The 9366-nt window shown below is 40.1% G+C and overlaps 1 protein-coding gene across 5 annotated transcripts; it reads right to left on the reverse strand.

Annotated features, from left to right (window-relative positions):
• Nucleotides 1-5953: 5953 nt before the first annotated feature.
• On the reverse strand, nucleotides 5954-9151 carry LOC148037386 (pentatricopeptide repeat-containing protein At4g13650-like). 5 transcript variants are annotated; one of them, XM_087676293.1, is made up of 2 exons: nucleotides 7083-9151; nucleotides 5954-6911 (listed from the first exon to the last, which is right to left on the reverse strand). In XM_087676293.1, exons 1-2 carry the CDS (start codon nucleotides 9034-9036, stop codon nucleotides 6358-6360), a joined length of 2508 nt encoding a protein of 835 aa, XP_087532419.1. In that variant the 5' UTR covers nucleotides 9037-9151; the 3' UTR covers nucleotides 5954-6357. The 5 variants fall into 5 exon arrangements, with proteins under 5 accessions (XP_087532419.1, XP_087532416.1, XP_087532418.1 ...); XM_087676290.1 differs by having other exon boundaries at nucleotides 5954-6986; XM_087676292.1 differs by having other exon boundaries at nucleotides 5954-6487; nucleotides 6669-9151.
• Between the last annotated feature and the right edge of the window lie 215 nt (nucleotides 9152-9366).

A 9366-nucleotide genomic window follows, 5' to 3' on the forward strand; every position in this document is an offset into this window, starting at 1 on the left:
TCAGCAAACTGCCTCTGGGCACATTTTGAGGATTGATGATAAGATCTACACATTGATAGGCCAGCGTGGGGCCAAACATATATCATATTGCATGGAGTGCATGACATGCAGCCTCAAATTTCAAGCAGGAGACCTACCTTACAAATTCCAATGCTTTATTGGATCAACATGACCATGGATGTCCAAAACTGAACCAAATATGGAAGGCATTCCCAAAATTCTAGATATGCCAAAGCCCTATGAAACAAGTTGACATTATTGCCGCCGTGGATTGACACAGCTAGGCATTCTTTCCAAGATACATTTCAACCATTAGCGTCTAGATCATACCTTAGAAATGAAGTCCCCCACTTGTCTAGCCATCAGGCGAGAGAGTTAAAATATAAGGAGATGCCTCCACTCGCATATCAATGTCCATGAACAATCTTATGGTGTTGCATCATGTCACCTAAGGCTACCAATAAGAACCTCCAATCAGAACCTTGATAAGGGATCTAGACTTGTAAACTTCAGACAATCTTTCTTGTCACTTGTTATGACCAGCTTGACAAGATCATGCCTTACTAGCTATCATTATGATTTGTCTTATTCTATTCTCTCATGGTAGTAGGATGCTTTAAAATGTCATTTGGATTAACAAAAGCCGAGTCCTCAAAGTCTAGAAAGTGGGTTATACGTGTCTTATTTTCTTCTCTACACATCCACTTATGTATTCTAGGCGTATAAAAATGTTGTTGAAGATGTTGTAAAGAGAAGACTCATAATTAACATGCAATGGAGGCATCATCTACTACCTCCTAGCTCAAATTTGCATTGTTGTTTAGTCACATTCATGACAAATTACTTGACTAATCTAGTAATGTAGCAACTTAGTCTTGAATGACTTAACACTCTTTGTGGAGTCCATTTTTATTTGCTGTAGTGATTCGGTATATGTTGATTTTGTTGGATATGCTTGCTTTCACTCTTAGCATTGTTGGTCAAACTTTTCTGACTAGAGAAAATAGTCGGAGTTCTTTGGTGATTGATTTATTTACGGTTGCAAAAAGCAAGTAGACAAAGCCATGGAGCCTTGCTATTGTTTGGGCTAGCTTTAGGACTCCACAGAGATCCTTAGCATTAATCCTTATTAGTTTTCTAAAGGATTTGCCTCTTTTGGGATAGTGGTCTAGTATCACTTTTAGATGATGGTTACTTAGACATCTAGTCTAGTTGATTGGGGTTGATGCAGTGAGTTTGCTGGATTAGATACTCTGGTTGTTTTGAACAGAGATTTTAGAAATCTCACTGGCAATTGCAAATTTTCTTGAAAGTGGGGTAGTTGTAATGATTACTATAAGCACACACTTAACTCTTATATATGGTATAAGGCATTCTCTGGTAAAAGCCCAAAAGAGATGTATAACATTCCATATATAGTCAAAACCAATATTAGTGTACAACCATTAAGGACCTATCAAAACAGTCAAGCAATAGAATGCATTATCTATCAATGCATAGAGGTGGGCCAATACGTTGAATTTCCAGTATTGTGGGTATTGCACACACTCTCTATCTCTCATATCTTCAAAAAGATGGCAAGGCTTATCAAACCATTAGCACAGCGCAAAACTGTCTGTTACTTCGAGTTTTGATATTCTAGTTTTAAATACAAGGTTAACTAACATTTAAAGTGCCTAGGATTATAAAGTGCAAGCTTTCCATTAATGGCTAGAAACGTAATGTTGTTAAAGCTGATTGCATTTAGTCTAAGCGCATTAAAAAAGGCCATTATGTTAGCTTATAAGCGCTTGAATATCAATGGTAATAATTCAAGGGTATAATCTTCCTTTACGTAGATCAATTTTCACTATCGTTTACGATAAAACGTTTTAATTTAGGTTTGAGATACATTCAGAGGTTGATCCAAGCTCATACAATAGGGTCACCTTGTAAAATTGGATAACCAATGCAACTATCAGGGTCACTGCTTCTTAATGCGCACAGATGAGTAGAGTGATCAATGAAGCTTTATACCTGCATATTTTAATTGTAGTGTGAACGTTAAAGCTCTTGTATGCAATAGTGTGGACTCAGTCATATTGACATTCTTCAGGGGATGCGGTTCAAGGGGCTCCTTTAAAGAATTGTGAAAGAAACTATAGGAATTTGTGTTGCCCTGATGAAATATGTTAGCTACTGGTACAGCATCATTAAAAACACACCATTTATTGTTAATAAATACTGATCCTTCGTAAATTTACTCCTAAAGAAAATAGATGTCAAATTTGATTGTTACAAAAACCACCATTTTTCCAAGAAGTATTGCTCACAAGTAATTGTTATACATCTAAGTGACCAAATATTTGATACCATAAGCAAGTCAACACCTTCATCAACCAGTGGTTTCGCAAGGGCATTACCAGTGTATGCTATGTATGACATTATAGAACAGACCTAGAAGTAAGTAAAGAAAAGCATGAAGGCTAGCTTTCAAAGTCATCAAATGTAAAATCAGAAAAGGCGTAGAAGCAGCCACCATCTTAGATTAAACACTCGTTTCCAGTGAGCAAAATAAGCGCTAAGGCCATTTAAGGTCATTTTGGGCATGTCTTGGCTTTGCAAGTCCTATGATAAAGCTTCGCAGTTATGGCCATTTTGATAGTTTCCTAGCACTATGTTTTTAATACAATTTCCAGGTTTTTGGTTCTGTAATCTGATTGTTAACTCCATTGTTGGATTAAAAAACAGTAATTAAGCCAAAAACTAATTGATACCAAAGCAAGAAAGCCTATTGTTGATGCCATTTCTAGTTGTAAACAGTGCCTCTTGGTCGTACTTGTAGTAGACAGTAGAATTGCAGTTCTTGGTTGTATTTGCCATGCATATCAGATGCTCACCCACCTAGTTAGCAAGAAGGCATCAAGTTAGAAGTTCAAAATCTCAAAGGCATATCTCTGGCCACCTCACGAGGGTAGCACAGAGGCGAGCAGCAGAGCATAGGGAGGGGGACTCAACAGCTAGATTCCTTTTGAAGTTCACTAAAGGGCAACATGCTTCTTTCAGCTTAGCATAACCAGCTAGGGTAGTGTTGTTAGCAGTCTAGTCAGCTCATGTGTGAGTCTGGGCTATGCCTAATATTATTGGGTAATCTAGGTATTTTATAATGGTTATATGAGTGATTATTTAGGCATTTATTGCTGGCCGACCAGCTGCCATATTTGGCATATTTTGAGCCTATTTATTCAATGGCTCCTCCTCTCATTCAGTCATCATCATTCTTTAGGTGGTTTTCTTGTTGGAGAGAGGAGCAAGTGCCAGTGCCCACATAGCTAGTGATTCACTTTTGTACGCATCATTGTCGTGTTTGGAATATGGATTCCATTTTTTGACCACATCTGAGTTCTCTTTTCTTTGCAGTGTTCTTTTTTTCTTTTGTTTCCTTTCTCTTTTGTCTTGAGTTCAACAGTTCATTTTAGTACTTTATGCTTCCATTCCTGCACCACTTTTGACATGGTATTTTTGACATGGTATTAGACTGTAGGATCTCGGTTCCTACTGCGATTTTTCTGTTGATTACAAGTCTTTCTTCTCCTTGCTGAGCAGGACTGCATATTTCAAAACAGCAACTTGCGTTTTCAGCTTGCGCCTGGCTTTCAATCTGCAATCATTAGTTTGCTACATTCAATGCTCCACCAGCCCGCATTTTTGGTTTTTTGCCCCTAACCGTGGCTGGATGATTATTTGTACAAGCCATTTTTGTTGTTTTTGGTAGTTTTTGATTGGTTTTTCTTCATTTTGCAATAGTTGGCCTTCCTTTTTTATTAGAGTTTTTGTTACACTACATGTGAACTCTCATTTTGTGAAGTCTTTGCTGTTGGTTTGGTTGTATTTCCTCTCTGTATGCCTCTATTCTCTATCTTTTCTTTTTCTTCTCTTCAAATGGCTCCTCCATGCACTTCTACCGATGATAAGTTACATGGACCTGACTATCTTACGTAGAGCGCCATGATGAAAGATTGGTTTGTGCAGAATAGGATTTGGTACATTGTATGTGGAGCTATTCCTTGGTCTCATCATTCTTTTTCTCTTCTTGAAGATTTTGATGAGAACAACCATGAGGAAGTTGTGCTTACATGGGATTTGAACAATGCCTGTGCATATTCTACATTGCTTCGGTGTATTCTAAAGAAGTTCTACTGGCGGTTACCTCCAATAGGACATCACCAGAAATATGGTTGAAGCTTCAAATGTTGTACAAGGCATCTTCCCCAATGCATACGGTGGCCCTTTATAGACAGCTTCAACAGATGAAGTTTGAGTCCAAAGACACCATTCAATCATTTTTCCCCTGTGTTATATAAGTATAGGATCAGCTTTGACATGTAGTTTGCCCTTCCAGAGGCACAACTAGTGGATATGGTACTCTAGAAGCTCCCCGTCTTCCCCCCGCAGAGTTTAATGGAGTGGTGAATGCTTTGAGGCACAGCTAGTGGGTATGGTACTCTAGAAGCTCCCCCCTTCTAATGGAGTGGTGAATGCTTTGAGGGCACAAACATTCTCTACACCTGTGAGCTTTTCATATATGTCCTTGATACTGCTTGAGCATGAGATATCTTTGCATTTACAAGAGAGGCTTTCATCTCATTATGGCAATTCCAGTGAGACCTTTCCAAGTTTAGAGAGGAGCGACAAGAAAAAAAAGTTGAAGGCCCAGTGTTATCACTGTGGTAATAAAGGTCACTTGTAGAAGGACTGCAAGGAGTTAGCAATTTCAAGGAAGAAGAAAAAACAACAAGATGTGGACTCCTCTGACGCGCATTCTTTTCCTTGGACTTTGACTCTGATCCTTCGACCAATGAGAAGTCCACGGCACGGAAGGGATCCACTTCTTTAGACTGTGGAAAGGGCTTAATTGTCCCTTCCTTAGTTGGTTTCTAGTCCTGGTGATATGGCCATTCCTCACAACTCTTCGTGCCATAGAGGGAGTATGTGAGGATGGTGTGATGGGACAATCGCACCTCATCTATACAAGTATACAAGTACACAGATTCTAAAGGGGGATGTTCTTGACACATCGATTGAAGTCTAGCAGATTCAAATCTTGGAATAAGGATTGACATCTAGATCTATGATAAGTTGTTTCTTTGACAGCGAGTGGGATTGACTCCTAGTCTGAGCTCACACGAGGGGACACTTTGACAGTCTTGGCCAAAGATGGAGAATCTATGGTCACATATTTCTAGAGACATTTTTGATAAGATCCTCTTGTATGCTATTACGAGACATTATTGACAAACACTAAGATTTGTTATGACTCCTCTCTATATACAAGAGTTGATACGATCGACATTGATCTCAAGTTCTCTTCAAGGCACCTTGGTGGTGACTTGATCACCCACTACTTTGGTATCCATGGCTCTACTCTGGTGGTTCTTTGTTGTATATGATTATCATTGTCTCATTGTATTGTATCAGATCACAAATATTTTGAGAGTGTTAGCAATCTAGTTAGCTTATGTGTGAGTTTGAGCTATGCTTGATGTTATTGGGTAATTTAGGTATTTTATAGTGATTATATGAGTGATTATTCAAGCATTTATTGTTGGCTAATCAACATCCATATTTGGCATATTTTGGGCCTACTTATTCAATGGCTCCTCCGCTCATTTAATCATCATCAATCTTCAAATGGTCTTCCTGTTAGAGAGAGGAGCCAATGTCAATGCCCACACAACTAGTGACTCATCATTATAAGCATCATTCTCGTGTTTAGTATATGGATTCCATTTTCCGAGCACATCTCTGAGTTCTCTTTCTTTGCAGTGTTCTTTTATTCTTTTGTTCTTTTGTTTCCATTCTCTTTTGTGTCTTGTGTTCAGTAGTTATTTCAACACTTGTCTATGCTTTCAATTGTTGCACCACTTCTACTAAAGGTCACACAATGGACTTGCTAGAACTTGTTTAAGTCTCACAAGAAAAGTCTTTGCCTCATGTGGAACCTTATTGAACAATCATTTCTTTTGTGAATCCAAGGCTCACTTTGCTTGCTAGACTTCAAGAAATTCTAGCAAGCCCCCTCGCGGCACTACAACACTTGTCTATGCTTCCACTGCTGCACCACTTCTAACAAATGTTTCACAATGGACTTGCTAGAACTTCTTTAAGTCTCACAATAAAAGTCTGCCTCATGTGGAACCTTATTTAACAGTCATTTCTTTTGTGAATCCAAGGCTCACTTTGCTCACTAGACTTCAAGAAATTCTAGCAAGCCCCCTCATGGCACTACCCGTATTTCGTAACATTTTATGGCTAAGTGGCACTTTATGAGTATCACTTTGTTAATTTATGCTTAAGCATAACAAAATATAGAGTGCATTATGCCAGTTCAAAAATCTCAACTGCTGTGTATATATTTGAAAGTGTAACATACAAGTCCCCAGACTGTGGGCCCAATTCAAACATATGTTTAACTGCATTTTCTGCCCGTGCTGTATCAAGGTCTTTCCTGCAAGCACCAAGCAAAGTTGACCATGAAAATGCGGTTGGTTGGTACGGCATGTTACAGACTAAACACTCTGCCTGATTTAAAAGTCCAACTCTACCAAGCAGATCTATTATGCAATCACAACACTCTGGAGTAAGTGTACCTTTGTACTCATCTTTCATCTTTTTCAGAAGATACAAACCTTCATATAACAGGCCTGAATGGCTGCATGCAGACAGAATGCACAGAAAAGTTACTTTGTCTGGAATGACACCAGAGTGCTGCATTTGGCTGAACAGCTCCAGAGCCTTGCTGGCATAGCCATGTTGTGAAAATCCTGCAATGATGGCATTCCACGAAATCAAGTCTTGTTTATGACATTTTTGGAAGACACTGTAGGCAGCCTCCAGGATCCCACACTTGGCGTACATGTTTGTAAGTGCACCTGCAACAGCATCCAGTGACTCAAAGCCACTCCAAAGGATATGGGAGTGTAAAGCCCTCCCATATGCGAGTGATGCTTCATTAGAACATGCAGAAAGGACAGTCACTATAGTGATCTGATCTGGAATAGCCCCTTCGTATTGCATCTGATCAAATATTTGTAAAGACTCACAATTATGTCTATTCTGTGTATAAGCTGAAAGCATTGCATTCCATGAGATGGTATTTCGTTCCACAAGTTTGTAAAACGCTACCTCAGCTCTTTCCAAGTTCTCACATTTTGCATACATATTGACAAGGGCTGTGCCAACAACAACATCTATATCGAGCCCACGATCTGTTAAATCAGCATGCAGCTTTGTCAAACCTCCCTCGTTAGCATAAACATCAATTATGGCAAGAAACGTTATCTTATCTGGGATAACTCCTTCTTGCTGCATTCCATGGAACAGTTCAAGAGCTTCTCTTCCATGTTCATGTTTGGAGTATGCTGCTATCATAGCATTGTATGCAACCAAGTCCTGATCCACTCTTTTGTCAAACAATGTCTTTGCTTTGTGCAAGTCTCCATTCTTACCATAAAAATTGATGAGGGCATTAGAAATAACAACATCTGACTCCATGTGCTGATCTAAGATACATAAATGAATTTGCTTGCCTCGAGTTAAGGATGTTATACTAGCACATGCGGGTAAGACAATGATATATGTAATTTTATCTGGGATTATACCTTCCTGATGCATTTGTTCATAAAGCTGCAGGGCCACATGACTTCTACCAGATTGAACATGGACAGTGATTAAAGCATTCCATGAGATCACATCAGCTTCAGGAATGTCATTAAAAAGAATGCATGCTTCCCTAATTTCACCATGCTTGCCATAAACATGTATAAGTGCATTCATCACAGAAGAACCCACTTCTAAGCCACTACGCACAACTGCAGCATGAATCCATTTGGCTTCAATGAGGGACAGCTGCATAGTGCATGTAGAAAGGACGCTAATCAAGGTAACACTGTCAGGAATTATTGCTTCTTGTTGCATTTGGCTTAGAAGGTGGCTGGCCACCTTATTGTGCCCTTGCTTGCTGCAAGCAGTCGCAAGAGCATTCCATGAGTCCACATCATGCTCAGGCAAATTATCAAATATGATTTGGGCAGGTTCTAAGCTACCACATTTACCATACATGCACACAAGGGCATTGAGTACATCTATATCTAAGTCAAATCCACTACTTTTGATGCAAACGTGCAAATGTTTACCGTGCGCTAAAGTGTTACATTTTGAGCATATTGATAAAATGCTCAAAAAGGTGAATTTATCTGGGACCAACCCTTCCGCCTGCATTTGCTGAAATAGCTGCAGGGCCTCTCTGCCATGCCCACGCTGAGAATGAGCAGCAATAAGTGAATTCCATAGACCTACATCTTTATTGACCACTCTGTCAAACATTTTGATGGCATCTCCCAGGCAGTTACATTTCGCATACATGTTTACAGCGGCGCTCACAACAACCACCTCCAGTTCAAACTCACCCTCCATGATCAGAGCAAGCGTTCGCAAGCCTACAGCTACATCGTCCTCTGAAGCGCATGCAGAAAAGATGTGAACATAGGAGACTTTATTTGGCAGCATTCCTTCCTGTTGCATTCGGGAAAACATATGAAGGACCTGCGCACCACCTTCATAATGCCTAAGGCATGCCCCCATCATCAAATTCCAAGAGAAAACGTTACGCTCGCACATCTGCGCAAACCAGGCACCTGCATCTTCAAGAGCTGCAGAATGGAGGTACATCTGGATGAGGAAACTACCAAAGTAAGGGCTTTTGTCCTTGCCGTCTGAAATGATCTCATGATGGAGCTGCATACCCTCTGCAGCATTGGCTGCGCGCTGCAGGCGCGGAACAAAGCTACTGCAATCAACAAACTGTGGGATGTGACCTCTGGTGAGAGGGGCGATATGGGCTAGGATTTTTGCGTCTTCCTGAACAACTACTGAACAGGGGGATGTGCCGGCTGTTGAGCACTCAATTCTGAGTTGTGAGGCATCGTGTCCTTGTCTCCTGAGAGATCTGACCCACTGATTGACAGTAAACAAAACCCCATCATGCTCTCTTCTCATCACCAATACATTGAGCTGAGAGCTCAGTAGATGCAGCAGCCGGAATTATATACACAAGAACTTTTAGACAAATTCTCAATTCCCAGTGCCCACATTGTTGCCAATGACCTGAAGGGGATATCGCATCCTAAAAATCTCTCGCATTAAAAATTCCTACATTGTGAGTTGCACCATTGTGACTTACACCATTTCCCGCATTGTGACTTACACCACCATTGTTAGGTGCATACACCATTGCTGGGTGCATAGCGAGTACTCGTATACCATTGTTGCTCAATATAAATAGCATATGTAGGAAAAGATCGTTCAAAAGGATCAAAAAGATGAAAA

This window comes from Lygodium microphyllum, chromosome 4 (genome assembly GCF_053477565.2).
Source record: "Lygodium microphyllum isolate KBCC chromosome 4, Lygodium_microphyllum_v1.1.10, whole genome shotgun sequence".
Taxonomy (NCBI): domain Eukaryota; kingdom Viridiplantae; phylum Streptophyta; class Polypodiopsida; order Schizaeales; family Lygodiaceae; genus Lygodium; species Lygodium microphyllum.

Bases quoted from the DNA above. Each gene is read 5' to 3' on its own strand.
- LOC148037386 (XM_087676290.1), bottom strand. From the start codon at position 9,036: ATGAGAAGAGAGCATGATGGGGTTTTGTTTACTGTCAATCAGTGGGTC. The intron at 6,987-7,082 runs GTGAGTCTTTAC...GTTCTAATGAAG, and splicing joins TACACAGAATAGACATAATT to CATCACTCGCATATGGGAGG.